General features: G+C 50.5%; 1 protein-coding gene across 1 annotated transcript; it reads right to left on the bottom strand.

Moving 5' to 3' along the window:
- Positions 1-48: 48 nt before the first annotated feature.
- Positions 49-15,915, bottom strand: MRPS18A (mitochondrial ribosomal protein S18A). The gene is made up of 6 exons (XM_036869410.1): positions 15,790-15,915; positions 8,657-8,688; positions 6,108-6,215; positions 3,558-3,681; positions 3,260-3,329; positions 49-469 (listed from the first exon to the last, which is right to left on the bottom strand). Exons 1-6 carry the CDS (start codon positions 15,899-15,901, stop codon positions 325-327), a joined length of 591 nt encoding a protein of 196 aa, XP_036725305.1. The 5' UTR covers positions 15,902-15,915; the 3' UTR covers positions 49-324.
- Positions 15,916-17,558: the final 1,643 nt, after the last annotated feature.

Below are 17,558 nucleotides of genomic sequence, written 5' to 3'. Positions count from 1 at the left end.
CGGGCCGAGCCCCCTGTACTTCCCAAGCAGTGGGCGCACACCCAGTGGGTGAGTACAAGCCTGGTTTATAACATTCCTGTGGGCAAAGCTCCTGTCCACCAGCAATGAGCCCAGGCCAGTCACGAGACCACAGCAGCTGCCTGGGGACTCGACTGCCCCACCTGCACCCAGAGCCCAGCTCTGTGGTGGGGCAGGCCCAGGGCACTGGTGTTGGACCTGCTAGCCCTCGTGCCATCCACATTGGAGGAGCCGGGCCACCCTGGTGGGATGGGGCTGGAGTGCAGGATGAGCTCAAGGCCGGCTCTCGGGAGGCCCTGCTCTCAGTCAGTGATACAGCACCAGAGGCCTGCCCGCGTAGCAGATGTTGTCCTTCAGGAGGGGGGACCCCACGGCCATGCGCACCTTGTTCCAGCGGTGGCCTTTGTTGTAGATGGGCTTGACGGAGCGGGGAGACCAGCGGGTCAGGTACCTGTGGAGCGAGGACGAGAGGCGGCTGTGGGACCGTGGGCATGCCCTCCTCGGGCCCAAGCCGCGCTTGGCCAACCGAACCCTTTCACCAGTTTTCCTTTCTTGAGAAGGGGCTTTTCCTGGGAGCAGCTGCTGAGTATGCTGTAAACAGATGGGCTGGGCTCCTGCTGCCGCAGGTGTGTGTGGCCAGGGGTCAGGCAGCACAAGGCCACACGCTTCCTTGATCTTTATGAGTCGTCAGTGTTTGTGTGTATTTGCTGGGGGAGGAGGTGGAGGAAGAGGCTGCTTAGAGAGCAGATCATCCCTCTGTGGCCCAGTCACGGGGAGAGGAGAGGCTGATGTAAGGGCCTGGAGGAATCCTTCCCTCTCCCCCACTTGGCTCACTCTGCCACTCCAGCCTTCAGGGAACAAGCCTAGGCAGCCATAACTGGTGGAGGATCCCTGCCCCTCACCCAACCGATGATGGGGGCCAGGAAGGTTCTTGTAAGTAGGAGGGGGGGGGTGGGGAAAGATGGCTGCCACCCATAGTCCTTTTGCCTCCTTTGGGGATGGCAGCAGGGCCCTGATAGTTCCCGGAAAAGTGGCTCATGCCGGCTGGGACTGGGGTTTACTCCGTCCAGAACGAAACTTGGATCCTGTCCAGAGAGGCCCACCCTTCGTCCTGAAAGCTCAGCCATGGCAAAGGCCAGGATCCTCCCCTGCTTCCACACTAGGTTAGGGCTCAACCCAGCCGCCTCTAGAGACCCTCAAATGAGAGTTTTTAATTAAAAAAATTAATAACCATGGCTGAAAATTTTTAGCTAAGAGTGAAAAAATGACTGCCGATTTATACATTTCAACTGAGCTCCCCTGGACCTCTGTCTTCTGCTCTGAGCTTTGAGAGGAAGTAAAAGCTGTGGGTGGTATTGGCCTCCATGCCACGTGCGAGGTGGGCTGGCAGGAGAGGGCTTCCCCATGTCCACTGTGGCTGTCAGTGCCCCAGCAGGGAGGCCTCTGTGCAGTGGGCTGGCCCCAGGGATGCCTTTGGTGGTGCTGGGACCTGGCAGGCCCCTGTGCTGGCATTTCCCAGGCTTCAGAAGGGTGGGTGAAGAGGTGGGGTGTGGGAGCAGCCTCCCCCAAAGGGGTGCTCCTTGGGTTTGAAGACCCCAGATCCCGAGGCTCACCAGGCTCTCCATAGTTGCTGCCCTAAAGGCCCCCCTGCCCCTCCCACCCTGGAGAGACCCCAGGGAAGCTGGGATTCAGCTGGCCCTGGGCCTGATGCTTGTGCCACAAGGAGCAGCCAGCTGGCAGGGGAGGGGGCTGAGGGCCTCCGGACGGCTCTCTGGGAACACTCCAGCTCTAAGAAGAACCAAGGCTCCTTCCTCCTACCTCTCCTGAAGGAGCGGGGAAGGAGGACGCATGGCTCCCCGGGGCCCGGCACAGCCTGGGCCGGTGCGTGGCAGCTCAAGGACCTCTGGATGGAATCATAAAGTCCCTTGTAAGGAATCAGCCTCCCATGTAGCCAGGACTCCCTCTCCTCCCCAGGGTGGCCTTTGCAACCCAAGAGCCCCCACGCATCATCAATCCTGTGTCACGTTAAAGGACACCGGATATATGGGAGGGAGCCTGGCTTTGCTTCAAAGGCCTGAGGGCAGGATGGATTGTGTCCTTAGGCCTGCTGCTGTCTCTTAACGAGTCAGGGTAGGGGTGGGCTCAACCCCCAAAAGGTCCACAGCACATTTGGGAAAGACAGGAAGAGGTTAATATGTCCCGTTCCTCCGGGGCTGCTGGCAGATGGCCCAGCTAGCAGTGTGGGAGGTGCAGGTGGAGATGGGCAAGGGGCCAGGGTGTTGGCGAGGCGTCAGTGAAGACCCAGCTCTGGCCCTGCACCCCCAGCCCAGCAATCCATGGCTAGTATCTGCCTGGCCTCTCATCCTCCATGCCTGGGTTCTGTTGGGGATCAGCCTAGGAGATTTGCTGAGGGTGGGGTATCTTGCTTTGCTTTAACCACAGAGTGCAATTCCAGTGGCAGCGGGACAGGCTGAAGGCAGGGGGGCTGTTGATACGATACGGGAGAACAAGAAGAAATACCAACATCGATTTTACAGACCTGGATCTACTCTCAACAAGGGGGTATTATAGTTCTAGGAGTATGTGAGTGTGGTAACGTCAGAGACAGCTGTTTAAGTGTTAGACAGGAATCTATTTCTACACCAGAGGGGGCCACCCTGCTTAGGCTGAAAGGCAGACTGACTGATTCTAGGATTTAGGGGACTTCCTCTCCTCCTCTATAAAACCTCAGGACCTCATGGGATGCCATGTGCAGCTGTGCAGGTTGTTAACTGCACAACTCTAGGGAGCACCATTCACAATCTAGTCTACCTGGATGCTGCCTTAAAGATTTGCAGTGTACTATTTGTGCAGCTATGTACAGTGGCCCTGCCCCAGAGAGCCTTCCCATTTCTATTTCTAAGGCCTCATTTTGCCCTTTAATAACCCCAGTGCTATTACTGAAAGTTTGCAGAAGTGCTCTGACATTCCCATAGCAACCCAGTATGATGTCATAAACAGAAGATTAGCACATTCTAATGCCCAACAAACGACCTTCTTACCCTTCTTACCCCTGTGCTAAGTGCCCTACTGGGGAGGGACAAGGAAAGAGGCTGAGGCCGGCAGGGGAGGGTAACAGAGGCGTGCACAGTGGTCAGACTGATGGGGTGGGTGCTTAGGCTGGAAGGGATGGAACGCTCCAGCTTTCCTGAACTGTGGGACGAGCTCCAGGAGAGAGCCTCCCCAGCCCAGGTTTGCTTACCTGTTGAGTCGGGGTTTGCTCTTTGGAACAAATCCTTCGGGAAGCTTAGGCCTGTGATTTGGGAGCAGACCTGAGTGGAGCGAAAAGCATTTAAGGGGATGGTCTCTGCAGCTCCCTGTGCAGCTCTTGGGGGCTGGAGGGAAAGCCCAAGGGGGTGGGAGGTTGGCACTGCGGGGTGAGTATAATGAAGCCTCTGGATACCCATTGCGCTTTCAGGAGGGGTTGGAACATGGGGCAGCTGGAGGGTGGAAATGGTGCCCACAGCCTTCTGCCCCTCTTAGCCCAAGGTGCCTTCTACCTGCTCGGTGGGCCATCTTCACACACTCCTCAATCTTGCGGTGCTCTTCCTGGCACAGGCCTGTGACCCTTCGGGGCAGCATGCCTCCGTGTGGCCGGATGAACTGACTGAGCAGCAGAACATCCTAGTGGAAACGGAAAACAGGAGATGAGGGTCCTCTGGACAGGCACTTGCTGCGGGGGAGCCAGGGCCGAGTGGCCTCCAGGGGAGGCTGCTGTACCCTGGCACTGCAAGAGGCTGAGGCTCCCCCGGAACAGACCTGAGGCCACTCCCTCCCCACAGAGCTTTACACACGAGCCTGCTATCTCCACCCTAACAAAGGTTCAATCCCAACTTAGCAAGATTTCCCGACCCCATTACCAACCCCAAAAGTCCTCAGCTCCTCCATGAGATAGTCTTCTGATAGACCAGGTTAGAGAACAGGAACTCTTCAAGAAGGTTAACAAGCTTTCATGCACCCACGGTATCTTTCCTGGTGATGAAAGGTGTGTTCTCCTCCTTGGGTGAGGTAGGGGGTATGTCATGTACTTCTGCACAACAGGGAAAACCCGTACCATTTCCGCCCCCAGAGTCTACATGCCACAGTCCAGAAGACCCACAGAGAGCCCCTCGACCTTGTGCCATGCCCTCTGAAGCACCAGGCAGCAACAAGCTGAGGAGGATGGGGCCAGGTTGCAAGGTTAAATCCCACATCTTCTAAGCCCCCTGTGACCAGATGTAAATGGATTCTTGGGCTTCCTTTGAACCATCAGACTGCTTTGGATGAGTCAAGGAGAGAGTCAAGAATTAAGAATCAGAATCAAGAGAGACCACGTCCCCTCCCAACTCTCACAGGATGGCTGAGAGGGTTAAAGAAAAGTCACCCACCCGACCCGGAGGGGCCTGGCATGCCTGTCTCCATAGTCCTGGTCCTCAAACTGACTCGCTGCCCTGGCAGGTGCCTCGCTGTATAACGGCAGGTTTGTTTTAATCACTGGACAGCTTCTGGGGGACCCAGGCCCCCAACTGCCACCCCTGTAATCTCCAGAATCTGATGAAAAGAACTTGGATTGGGTTATCCAGGGATAATACACTGGTCTCACAGCCCCAGTGCCCCCACTGCAGGCTGCCAAGAAGGCTGACAGCTTTGTGCAGCTCAAAGTGGCGGTGCCCTGAGCGGAAAGGGGTAAAAGGAAAACAACTTCTTCAGCCTTTACCTTGGAGGGGACTGGATTTCTTCTGCTTGATAAACAGAGCCAAGTCCATTTCCTGGAAATGGCTCGTAGGAAGAGTGCCCCATGGTGATCAGGCAGGTGTGGGGTTCACCTCTCTATCCACAGCCGGGATTCTAAGTATGGCCAGGACCCCACTAACTTCCATGTCACAAGAAGCTGAGAGCACTGCCCTGTGGACTGCAAGTTCCCTGTCACTCCAGGTGGCCATCAGCGGAAGGGCCGGGACAGGTCAAAAGAATACCCCCACCCCCACCCCGGGGTGGCCTGAAGCCAAGGCTCCCAGCCCAGGAGATTAGTTGGGTCATTCTCTTCAGATCCCGTGGACATGTGGCCTCTCCTGCTCTGACCACCTGACCGGGATCTCTGCCCTTAGTCATCCCATTCCACACAGGGGCACAGGGACAACCTGCAGGTCAAACTGGCCCAGAGTCCGAATCACCTGAAACCTAAAAACAGGGTTGCTTAATGTCACCAATAGAACGCTGAAGGACAAGTATGGATTTCTCCAGGGCTGCGTCCTTTCCCCCAGGGCCGCCCCATCTCTAGACACGATATAGAGGAGTAGCAGGGATCGTAGGCTCTGCCTGTGTTTTGTAACCCCAGAGTGTGCATCCTAGCTCTGATACTTACTAGCTGCGTGATCTGAGGCAAGTTCTTAACTTGTTCATTAACAAGTTCATGCCTCAAATTTCCTCATCTGTAAAACAAGGATGAAAATAGTACCTACTTCACAGGGATATTGTGAAAACTAAGTGAATTATGCCCCGTAGGTGCTTACACACAGAGCAGCACCCCGTGCAGCTCACCTATTGTTGTTCACTCTTATCATCTCTCTGTGAAACAATAGCTCTAGAAGAGCTACAGCAAACAGGGGTCTCTGTAGCTCCAATATGGAAAGAGAATGATGTATCCCCAGATCACAGTGAGGACTCTTCAGAGATGCCCTCATTATAAAAGGAGGAAAGCCAAACTCAGATTCTGATTCCACCCCCCTGGGAACACAGCCCTAGGAGACCAGGCTCCAGGGCCCTGGTGGTCTGAATCGACCGCAACCAGACCATGAACTAAGTCAGTGACTCTCCACCCTCGCTGCACACTAGAATCACCTGGGGAGCTTTAAAAAATAATGATGGCTGGGCTCCACCCCAGGCCAACAGAATCATCTGGAGGTAGAGCCTGAGCATTTTTTAAACTCCCCTGTGATTCTCACGTGCAGCCATGGTTGAGAGCCGCGGGACAAAATGCTTCTGTCTTGGTGGTTCCATGAGATGCTGCTTAAGCCCACGGGGAACACGAGCTCCAAGACGCACAGACGTGTGTCTGTGCCCAGACTCACCTCGTAGGTATACTTGTATTTCAGGTTCCAGCGGCAGATGGGGCACTGGCCGGAGGGGTTGGGGGGATTTGGACTTTCCTTGGGAGTCCCTGTGATTCGGCCTTCAATCTAGGAGGCAGAGAAAGAGAGCCTGTGAGGGAGAGGGCTGTGCAGAGCCTCTGATCCTCAAACAACCTCCCGAGTGGCAGGAGTGCTGGTGAGACTTCATCTCTGGGGGCCTCACGCGAGTAGCTAACGGGTCCCTCCACCTGAATTGTGGTGCTGATTCCATAGCTGCTGGACAGTGGACCTTGGGGTGGCCACAGAGATGGGTTTGATGGTCTGCAAGGGTAGTAGAAACTGAACTTAATGCTGGTGGCAAGAGGGAGGGGTTTGCTGTATCAGCTGAACGCTACCTTTCCTTCCTCAAAAAGACAAAAACTCCAGAACATTATGCTTCCCTCTCTCTCCTTTGGGAAAAAGTAATAAATGCACATGGTAAAAAGTTTCAAACTGTGCAGGGATGTGGAGTCCAAAGGAAGTCTCCCTCCCATCCTGCATGTCCTTCTCAGAGGAAACTGCAGTTTCCAGTTTTATCTGACAGAGGTTAAGTCTATGCCAGTGGTTCTCAACCAGGCAGGGTTGCCTAAAAACAGGGTCCAGGGGACACTGGACAATGTTTGAGACATTTCTGATCATCCCCACGGGGGGATGGAGTGCTACTGGCCTCTAGCAGGAAAGGTGCTAACCACCCTACATGCACAGGACGGCCCTCACTCACAACACAGAACCAGCCAGTCTAAAACGCCAGCAGTGCCAGGCTGAGAAAGCCGGTCTAGGCCTATACAAGCAGACAACCGTGTGCACTCCCCTCCTCCCCCCTCTCTCTAAAAACACAGAGGGGAGGATACATTCCCCTGCCCTCCTCCTCTTATCTCTCTGGATGCCACCTTTCAAACCGTGCTGAGGCCACGTGTGAAGTGACCTCCTCCATGGCTGCTGTATCCTGTGACACAGCCTTGGAATTACTAAGCTCAATAAACCAATGATCTGGGCATCAGCTCCAGTTGCAAGAAGGGGAGTTTAGAAAGCCTTGCTGATTGAGGCCACGGATTGTGTGAGGTTGGGACAGGTCTGAGAGACTCTGGGAGGGAAGCAACACTGTCTCCCAGGGAAGAACTGGCAGAAGGCAAAGGGGGCCAGAAGCAAGGCTTGGCCGTGCAGGGTGCTGTTACTACCCTTCCGCCAAGGCCACCACAGCTACGCCAGAAAGGGAGAGGTGCGCTAGGGAAAATGTGCAGGTATATGGAAGGACTTGGGAGGGGGTCAAGGTGGGCCTGGTCAGGGAGAGCTAACACTTATTGACTCCCCACTATAGGCCTGGCTCTGTGCTAATAATGGTCCACATGTATCATCTCATTTAACCCCACAACCTAGTGAGGGCAGAATCATGATCTTATTTTACTGATGAAGGAAGTGAGACCCTGGAGAGTAATACCCAAAGTCAGCCATGGCAGCGCCTCTCCAGGCATGGCTGGGTTACCTCCCCCAAGGGCTCTCATGGGGCCACATACTTCCGTGTTCATTCCACAAATAGCAAATTCACGCCCCACAGGAAAAACACTCTTCACACTCAAAAGCCAGATGTGCTTCTCTCCACCAGCATGGAGTTTAAAGGGTGAACACTTGTTTTGGCTTTAGATAAGGGAACCAAAAAAGGTGCCCTAAGGCAATGGGATCCCCCTAGAAAGAACTGTTTTGAGGCTAAGCAGTGAAAAGGCTGAGGGAGTGTTCTGGGGAAGACCCAAAGAGGGAACCCTAAGGCTTGTCCTGGGGATAAGAAGGCCTTGGGGAGGACTGAGCTTGGCTGGCTGCCAAAGGGTTAAATCTCTGGTTGACATGGAAGCTACAGAGGCTTCTGGGAACTCGGTGGAGTGGTTGAGGATTTCTTGGAGGGGTGGAAGGCCATGTGAAAACAACGTTGTCTTTTAGGGATTATAGGATAATCTAGGCCCCATGACTCCCAGAGGAAGGGAGGTGAGATGGGCCCAGTGAGGGAGGGGGGGAGTAGGTGGGTGAAGAACTGTGCTAGCTTTCTCACCAACAGAGAAGACAGGGTGCCAGCTGTGAGCCCAGGGCCCAGAGAGTGTCACCTTCTAACTACATCACTGAAGGAGTAGTAGCTTAGTCATTCTAGGCAGAAAGGAAAGATCCAGGCTCCTCGCCCGGGGTCTACTCTCTCTAGTCTTGTCATTACCTTAGTTTTCCCCTTTGGAAAACTGACTTATCACCCGCCAAAGAACATATCAGCAAATACCTATGAGCTCTTGTCATACAAACGGCCACTTTAATCAAGTAACAGATGCCTTAGTCCAGGCACAGCAACTGTTCCTGATTAACCACACTCTCACACACAGGTTGAAAATAGTAGACTGTGGGATTTATGGTCACAGAGGGAGCAGATCCTGAAGCCAGGAGTCCACTTGGGGCCTCCCACCCTCCCTCAGAGGAGCAACCAGGCAGCTCCAAGCATTAAAGAGGTTATAAGTGGCCAACTCGAGGATACTTACTATAGTTGTCGTCCCTCCTTGGATCTCCACCACTACAGAGATAAAGGGGAAAAACTAGGTCAGCCATTTAATAAGGAACAGGGAGTTTCAAATAACAGCCCACACTCTACACATGCAGAAAAACGGAGCCCTCTCTCTGCACTCTCCCACAGCCCTGACCTGGAAAAGGAAGTGTGCAGGGTTCACCTCCCAGTGCCAAGGCTCTGTGCCCTGGAGGCTGGGCGGGGGCAAGCCCAGATGCCCACGTCATATCATCTGTCTGGGATTAAGGGTCTCCACACTGTTTCTGCCTTTCTAAGCTGAGATTCATCTTGGTTCCATCCAAGGTACTTGGCAAGACCTTGCCCTACTGTGGCTAGCAACAATGGCCTAAGAGTTGAGGGTTGAAGGTGGGGGGTGGGAAGTGGGCAGAAGCCGCTAAAAGACCTTCAAAAATACCCATCGCGTATGTTCTTTCATGAGGAGAACCAGACAAATATGGTTCCTGACCTTGACGAGTTTGCAATCTAAGATACAGCACTGAACTAACACTGCTCCAGGGGTCCCACGGTGGATAAGTAATGAGACCAGTTCACTCCTAAAACATCCTGAGAGCCTTGTGTTACAGCTGTACAAGGGCAGCTGTGTGAGTCAAATCCTCTCCTCTCCCTGCAGGGGTGCATTTTGTTATCCACACCGGAGAGGGGTGATGGGAGAGGTGGGAGTGAGGGGCCTGCAGATATGGGGTCCAGGCAGAAGTGCAGAGAGTGCTGCAGTTCCACACTGAGAGGGCCTCCCTCAGCTCTTCGCTGAGGCAGTCAGAAGAGAACCCGAGGGCAAGACAATTAAGTCGCACGCACAGGCACGCAAGCCAGGCTGTACACATTTCCTCTTACTTAACCAGGATGCAGAAAGACAACTTCAACAATATCCAAAGGAAGAACCAAGCTAATAACCCACATTCCGCAAATATAATCAAATAGAAAGTTCTTGGAGATTCTCCCTTGGTCTCCCAGTTTCTTTAGAGAAAGAAGCCATGGCTTTTAGCATAGGAACTGGCACACTGCAGATGCTCCATGAAGGCTAGGGAGCAAAATACTTCTCATGATGCCCTTCTGACTGCTAACTACTGTAACAGAAAACATGAGTGCACGTACTAGGCTGCAAACTGTCTCCCCAAATAGTAAAACCATATTTTAACAGTAGCTTGGCTACCACAATCAGTTCTACGCAGCCCTAGCCAAGGAAAGAAGTAGTACAGATTAGAAAGAGCCTAAGGTTAACTTTGTGAATCTAATGAAAGTTACGGACCGGACCTTGCCCTAGAAACACGTTGGTAAGTGTACACACAATTAGACATGGATTATCGGAAGCTCACAGACCCCTGCAGCTACGCACCTAAATGGTAATACTGGTTTTCCCTCAGGGATGGGAGGAGGTGATTTTCTAAAGTTTCTAAAATAAACATGTACTGCCTTTGCAATAAAAAATAAACAGTAAAAAGAGAGAATGAAAATGTCTAAGAAAAAAAAGTGAGGCAATTCTAACCCACCCGGAGGCCCACAGCAGCATCTGTGATCACTGAGCTCTGTGACTGACACCAAACTGGACACAGATTGCCTGGAATTGTCCCCCGTTTGTTTTCTGGGTACGGCCATTCATAAAGACTCATTACTTCAAACAACCAACCTGAGAGCCTCTCAGCTTCAACTCCACACACACAAAGGAGTAACAACGGCCAGAAAGGCCCCGAGGCTTTCTCCAGAGAACACTGTATACTAATCAATTCAAAGACAAACTAGGTTTCTCTCCCTAAGAGAAAATGCGTCACTGCACAGATCTACTTGCTCCGAACAGAGACCAGCCTAAATGGGATGTGGGTGGGACTCAAACTGGTACTCAGTCTGGTGGCCAGCACAGCTGCAGGGAGATGGTCACTGCACTGTGTCAGCCTACAAAAGTAGGGAGGCAGAAGGATGCAGCCCTAGCCCAGCAGGGCTGCCAGGCACCCCGGAAACTTTGCAAATTTGCAAAAACCAAGTTGGAAGACGGACGGAGGGTGACCCAGTCTGAGCAACAACAGGTGGGGGGCGAGTTTTTAAGAATCCCGATAGGAAACAAAAGGAGAGACCCACTCCGGTACCACTCGAGTCAGCGTGAGAACAGTGCCCTGAAATGAAGCGGACAAACATGTGCTTCCCCTCTAGGTGGAGGCACTTGGGTCCTAACCATCAAGTAAACAAGTCTAGCAAAACACACATCACTCCCGGCAAAGAACCAAACCGTGAAGTCATCCCACTGGCCCCTGGAAGAGAGATCAAAGCCTGTAGCAAGCTCCACTGTTAATGAGCTCCCCACACAGCAACTCTGAGCCAGTGAATCATCTCACTATAAGTCAGTGGGTAAAACAATAGGCAGATGCTTATCTAATAGAGACAATTTGTCAAATGCGAACGAATGACTGGAGAACTCATACAGGACAGAGATTGATCAGGGCGGTGTCTCAGTGCAGGGGCAGAGGGCCCACCGGAGCCTAAAGGGGCCCTAGGAGATTTCAAGCCTCTGAAAACGGGAGTTAGGAATCAAAATAGTATTGCTTTTCAGCGTGCATACAAAAACATGTCAAAACCAAACAAAACCTGAGATCCATTTGTCCCTGGCCTCCTCTCCATTCAAGAGAAGTGGGGGTGGCTAAGAAAAGCTGGACTAACAAAAAACTGTTAGTCACTAACTGAAAACTTGTTTAGAAAAAGATGGGGGCTTCCCTGGTGGCGCAGTGGTTGAGAATCTGCCTGCCAATGCAGGGGACACAAGTTCGAGCCCTGGTCTGGGAAGATCCCACGTGCCGCAGAGCGGCTGGGCCCGTGAGCCACAATTACTGAGCCTGCGCATCTGGAGCCTGTGCTCCGCAACAAGAGAGGCCGCAATAGTGAGAGGCCCGCGCACCGTGATGAAGAGTGGCCCCCGCTTGCCACAACTAGAGAAAGCCCTCGCACAGAAACGAAGACCCAACACAGCCATAAATAAATAAATAAAAAAAAAGATGGAATTGCTCTTGTGTTCCGAAATATGGCTGTATCAAGTAAACTAAGGAAAGATACGAAGCAGTTTTCTAAACTAGAATTAAGGGCCAAAATCTTCTAAGATAGGCACTTCTCATACACATCAAATAATCTGTGCCACAGGAGGCAACACATTTGCTGAGCACCCGTGGAGTGTACAGCCGGGCTCCACCCACTGTGGAGAGCTCCAGCCTACTAGGAGACACAGTCTTTGCCCTAGAGGAGAAAAGAGAACTAAACCAAGCAAGGGAATCTCACTCTAACAAAGTCCATGCCTCGTAAAGAGGTCCTTTGAGTACTTCAGTAAATACTCACCTAGGATGGAGTCCAGGATAACTGAATTGTAAGTCTAGAGCAAACAGCATCGAGGTGAGATCGCAGTGAACGCAAAAAGACCTCGATGGTCACATAAACACAGACACAGTGAACTGCAGCGGGATAAAGACCCAGCTGTTTAGTAAAGGAGGAAGTGAGGAGAGCGGAATGATGAGGAGTGGAGGGCACTGCTGCAGGAAGTGCCCAGAGACCAAGGTCCTTCTTGGAAAGGATCCATGGAAACCAAGTCCCAAGTAGAGTATGAAGGGACGGAGTAACCGAATGGCAGGGTGGCTAAACGGCAGCCCCAACAATCTTATGTAGGGTCAGGGAGTAGAGCACATGTTTGGGAAGTATGGACATTGACTACTTTTCTCAAACTCCTTCCTTGCTCAAGCTCTGCTCCCTTCTGTTCATCTTTAATTCTGCCACTAAAGTTTTCTGATTCTCTCATCACCTACCCCTTCCTTTTCCCTTGGACCTCTGAGGGAATGTCCCTCTGCACCATCCTTCAAATGAGGAGTCTTACTGCTACATAAAAATCTCCCTCCACTAGCAGGTTACTCTGGACTACGTCTTTTTTTTTTTTTTTTAAATATTTATTTATTTGGTTGCGCTGGGTCTTAGTTGTGGCAGGCGGGCTCCTTAGTTGCGGCTCGCCGGCTCCTTAGTTGTGTCACGTGGGCTCCTTAGTCGTGGCATGTGAACTCTTGGTTGCGGCATGCATGTGAGATCTAGTTCCCTGACCAGGGATCGAACCCGGGCCCCCTGCACTTGGAACAGTCCTAACCACTGCACCATCAGGGAAGTCCTTGTACTATGTCTTTTGAATTCTTTAAAGGCCCCAGTTTGCTCACTCCTCTCTCAAAGCTTTTACCTATAGGGATGACCATCCTGCCAGGCATATCCTTGTCTGAAATGCTAAGTCCTCCAGAAAGCTCCCTTAGGAAAAGATGAAGAAAATTCCCTTCAGCCTTCACTCATTTCAACACACTCTGCTCTGAGGGTCTGATAGATCATTACTGTTAATTCAGATAGTCATATGTGTTTATTTTTCTTGTTTTAAATGCATTCCTTCACAAGGGCTCTAAGAGTGACAAGGCAGGAACAAGGTCTAACCTCTGCTAGGTCTGACAGTGTCAATCATGAACACTAAACGGTCTCCAGCAAGTTAACTGACAAGAGCTTTCAGGGAAGGGAGGGAACCATGGGGAAGCCCTGCTATGGAATACCAAGGTGATGTTACTGGAGGGAAGAGTGCTGGCTGTTCTTCCAACTCTACTACTTACTAGCTGTGTGATATTGGGCAGCTACCCAACACCTCTGGACCGGATTTCCTCATTTGTAAAAATGCCTGTAATATTCACCTTTAAGGATTGTTGAGAAGACTGAATAAGTGTACGTGGAAAACCTAGCACAATGTTTGCAGCAGGCACTTAGTAAACCACAACTTCCATTTTTTGTCTTCGTTTAGTCTTGCTTCTTCTGTAATTATCTTTTTTGGTTTTGTGTGTCCCTCTGTCAAACTTTAGACCAGGCTTTCTCAACAGCAGCAGGAGCAATATTTCAGGCCAGGTGGTTCTCTGTTGTGGAGGGCTATCCTGTGCACTGGAAGAGGCTTAGCAGCCTCCCTGGCTTCTACCCACCACACGCCATGAGCACCAGCTGTGACAACCAAAACTGTCTCTGGACATTGCCAAATGTTCCCTGAGAGACAAAACTGCCCCCAGTTGAGAATCACTGCTTCAGACAGAGAGATTATACAGGCAGGAGGAGTGGTGCCGAGTGCCCATGAACTCTTGACTAAAATTAAGGAAGTGCTATCTGATACTGTGAAAAGTAGAGTGCTTGAATATTTCCAGCAAGACACCCAGCTTCCTCTCCATGACTTTAAGTTCTATGTGTACAATATTATTTGTGTGTAAAATATACCAGCTGGAACCAGTCAAAATTAGCTCTATGTGTAATTCTTTATGCCTTACACATAATGGATAGACTATCAAGTTTTGGGTTTTTTTCATTTAAAGGCTTTGGAGATAGGTGGTTCTCAAGAAAAATATAGAATATGGTAATGCCTTCATGTAAGATCACATCAATTCAATTATTTAGCCTTTAGGTCTGACAGTAACACAGAGAAGCTACCAAGTATTTATGGCAAGGAAGACTTCAAACACCTATCTCATCATACAGCCCAGCATTTCACAAACCCTCCAACTGAAAAATTCTAACCTCAAATATTCCTTTGTGAAAAAACAAAACTATTCCGCTTGCTTATCCTCTGGGGACATAGCAAAAAACTGTTTTCTACTTTTGATTTCATAAAGGATAAGTAAATTGCAGCCGTTAGTGTTTGACACTTGGTAGACGCCCTCAAAAATGTTATGGGCATATGCCTATTTTGCAGCATGGGAACAGATGAAACACCTTATCCAAGACACCTCTTTGTTGTCTTTCTTTATCAATGAATTAGTTTATCTAATGCTAACCAGGCAGTATCTGGATTTTGTTGTTCTTTCTAGCAAATGTTCCATCTTCCCTTCATAGCTAACTTTTTCAAACACACCTATTCATTTCTTCATGAACTATCTCTCTCATTTCCCCAAACTGGGTTCCTTGTCTGCCATTCTATTGAAATTGCTGTTTGAAAGCTAAAAAAAGAGACCTTTTCTGAGACAAATCCAATGCTCTCTTCATTAGGCTCTTCTTTTTGGACTTTTATGGTCCCCCTGGCAAAAATGATCACTATTTTCCTCTGGATTCTTCTCAGCTTTAGTTAAAGGATATGCTGGTCACTACTACACCAGATCTTAAAAACACACACTCACACACACACAAAACCACTTCACTTCTATTGCACATCACTCATCCTTTCCTGCTTCCAGCAGTGCACAAAGACTATGTCCTGAAAGACCTTTTCACTCTCCGCCACATTCCATCCTTTTATGAGCCTGTTAAAGACACATCCCCTTCATGAAAACTTCCAATTCGGTTTGCTGTTGCCGGTAACCTAATCTCCCTGTACTTCCGCATGTAAATACCTAATACCTAACTTGCATTTATTGGAGTGTATCATATCATCTTATTAGAACCTAATTTCTCAGGAAAAGGGTTATATATTTTTTTCTCTAGAATCCCTTAACAGTTTGAAGTACAGCACTTGGCCTTCAGTAAGCTCTCGGTGCAATACTAGAATCAGGCTGCTTTTCCAGACTTAAGATTAATGAAAAGCAAAACCACCATCCAGCATATGCCTCTGTTTCAACTGTTCAATGGTCTTTCCACCTTAGCTTCCACTTCTCAGACTAGCGGCCCAGGCAGAAAAAGCTGCCATCAGATGACAGCATTTTCAGATGAGAAACTGGAAAGGAAGGCCCAGGGGAGGGTATCCAGATGTCCTTCCCCGATGGAGCAGGAATTCTTTAATGAAGGAGGCGGCGATTCGGCGAATACGGAACGGAGAATTAACATGCAGACTCTAACCAAAAACTTTCCTGAACCCTGGGACAGGTTTCTCTTCTGCCCCTGCTAACTAAGTAGGCTTTTCTCTCCGATCTCCACCCCCCCCGTCCCCACGCATGAGGACAATCACGATGGGTGGGAGATCAAAGTAACAGCATCAGGGTCTGGAAGGGAACTGCAAGCACTCCCGGAACCCAAGAATCTCCGGCGTTTTGGAACCGCGCGAAGGAAAGGGAGGGAGGGGCGCACGGGGGCAGAAGGAAGCAACCTTCGCTTCTCCTCTTCAACCCTGGGAGGTCACCAGGACCCAGGACTCACCTTCCCTGAAACCGCGAGCTGGAGGCCGGGCCCGGCTGGTCGCGGCCTGGCCTGCCAGGAGCCCTCTGAGCAGCCGTCCGCAGCCGGACACCAGCACATTGAGGGCCACCATCTTGAAAACCAACGCTGACCTCTTGTGCACTTCCGCTTCCGGAACGGCGCGCGCGCAGCCGCAGTGGTGGGCCGGACGGTTGAGTCCTGTGGGCTTCTAGCTCCGTTATTCTTGTCCGTTATTTCCATTTCCTCACCTCTCCCGCTTTGAGCAAAGCGGTGCGGCGTTGTGTGAAGCCTGTGCTTTGTTCCGAGAGTCTAGGGAGGTCTTTAGTTCCTGTCTGCCAGTCCTCGAAGTTTCCAAGGTCGCTTTCGTTCCCTGGCGGGCTTCTTCGGTAAAATCACATGCACTGCCCCTATTTCTTTAAAACTTTTTCTTGTCTGCAAGTGAGATGTGGATTTTCAGTTTCTTGAGGCTGGGCTTAAGTCTGTACCAAAGCAGTTGAAATGGTTAGAAACAATGGTTCTGGAACATCAGGTATCCCGCAGACCTGGGATAGAGTTAATACCACCCGCACCCCACCCCACCCCCCGCGCGTCTTTCATTCTCATAACTTGGCGCTTCCCTTTGGCCCCAGGGCCTTTGCTCAGCTATTTCCTCTGCCTGCTCTGTAGCTACTGGGAAACTTACTTCTCCACATTAGAGTTTTCCTTAACCTCCCTGTTACTTGTTCTCAGCACCAGATACCTCTCCATCTTAGTACCCCACTCAACTGCAATTTTGCATCTGTTTGTGTAGTATGTGTCTCCTCATCAGACTGTAAGCTCCTTGAAGGCAAGGACATTGTTTTTTTTTGGTTGACTCTCATAGCTCCAGCATCCATTATGCGCTTGACACATAATGAGTGCATTATATACTTGTTGAGTGAATGGGTAGAACCTATTTTATACTGTTTTTTTGAAGATTAGATGGGATAAAACATAAGTGCTCAATAAACAATTTATTAATAGGGCAATTACTGAAATGGCCCTTGTGCTAGGTACTTTTCATAAGTTTGACATACTTGCCTAATAAAGAAGCTTATAGTACCAGAAAGAAGACACAGCTGCCCAGTTTTCTGTCTTTTGGATTTGCAGGATGTATAGGATATTCCCCTAGAGCTACATAAGAAAGGAAAGCCATTCACAGCTCAATTCTTCCACATTGTGGTTAGGATATTCTTTTCCACACCGGAAGGGGGATTTTCTAGTTATCCTACTCTAATTCAAGGATGGGAAAATCAGGCTCATTAAATGGCAGAGCACGTTCCCTGATGAAGGGGAGGGAAGGAGTCCATCTTCCAGTTGGGACTGCCATGCTTGTGGACTAAGAGGATGCAGAGCAGCTGCTGCGTGGGAAGCTTGAGTGGTGTCACCAGAGATGAGGAGAGTGGGAGAAACATGGCGTTGGGTTTCCTTAAAACATCAAATTCAGCAAAAACAGGGCCTGGGAAGGGGAAACTTGAGGGGAAGGTCAATCTAGGTGAGTGAGACAGACACATGGATTAGGAGTGGAGCAGAGGGTTTTGGCGGTGTATAGGTCCAGGTGTTCTGGCCAGGATAAGGAAATCCTTGGCTGTTCTTGTAGCTTCTATATACTTCCCTTCTGTACAGATGACCTTGAGCCCTTCCTGCTTGTAGCATACCCCTTGTTTCTTTACAAGTCCCCAACTTCTGGGGATGACTGGGACCAAGGTAGCAACAGAGCCCCCCCCAGGGTTTGTTTTGGACATAGTGAG

The sequence above is a fragment of the Balaenoptera musculus genome, chromosome 11 (genome assembly GCF_009873245.2).
Source record: "Balaenoptera musculus isolate JJ_BM4_2016_0621 chromosome 11, mBalMus1.pri.v3, whole genome shotgun sequence".
NCBI lineage: Eukaryota > Metazoa > Chordata > Mammalia > Artiodactyla > Balaenopteridae > Balaenoptera > Balaenoptera musculus.
The sequence above is the reverse complement of the archived record's forward strand: the minus strand, read 5'-3'. Positions and strand labels throughout refer to the sequence as shown.

Coding starts and splice junctions, on each gene's coding strand:
- MRPS18A (XM_036869410.1), bottom strand. CDS start 15,901: ATGGTGGCCCTCAATGTGCTGGTGTCCGGCTGCGGACGGCTGCTCAGA. Junction 6,216..8,656: donor AAGGAGGGACGACAACTATA/GTAAGTATCCTC, acceptor TCTGCCTCCTAG/ATTGAAGGCCGAATCACAGG. Junction 3,330..3,557: donor GAAGATGGCCCACCGAGCAG/GTAGAAGGCACC, acceptor CGCTCCACTCAG/GTCTGCTCCCAAATCACAGG.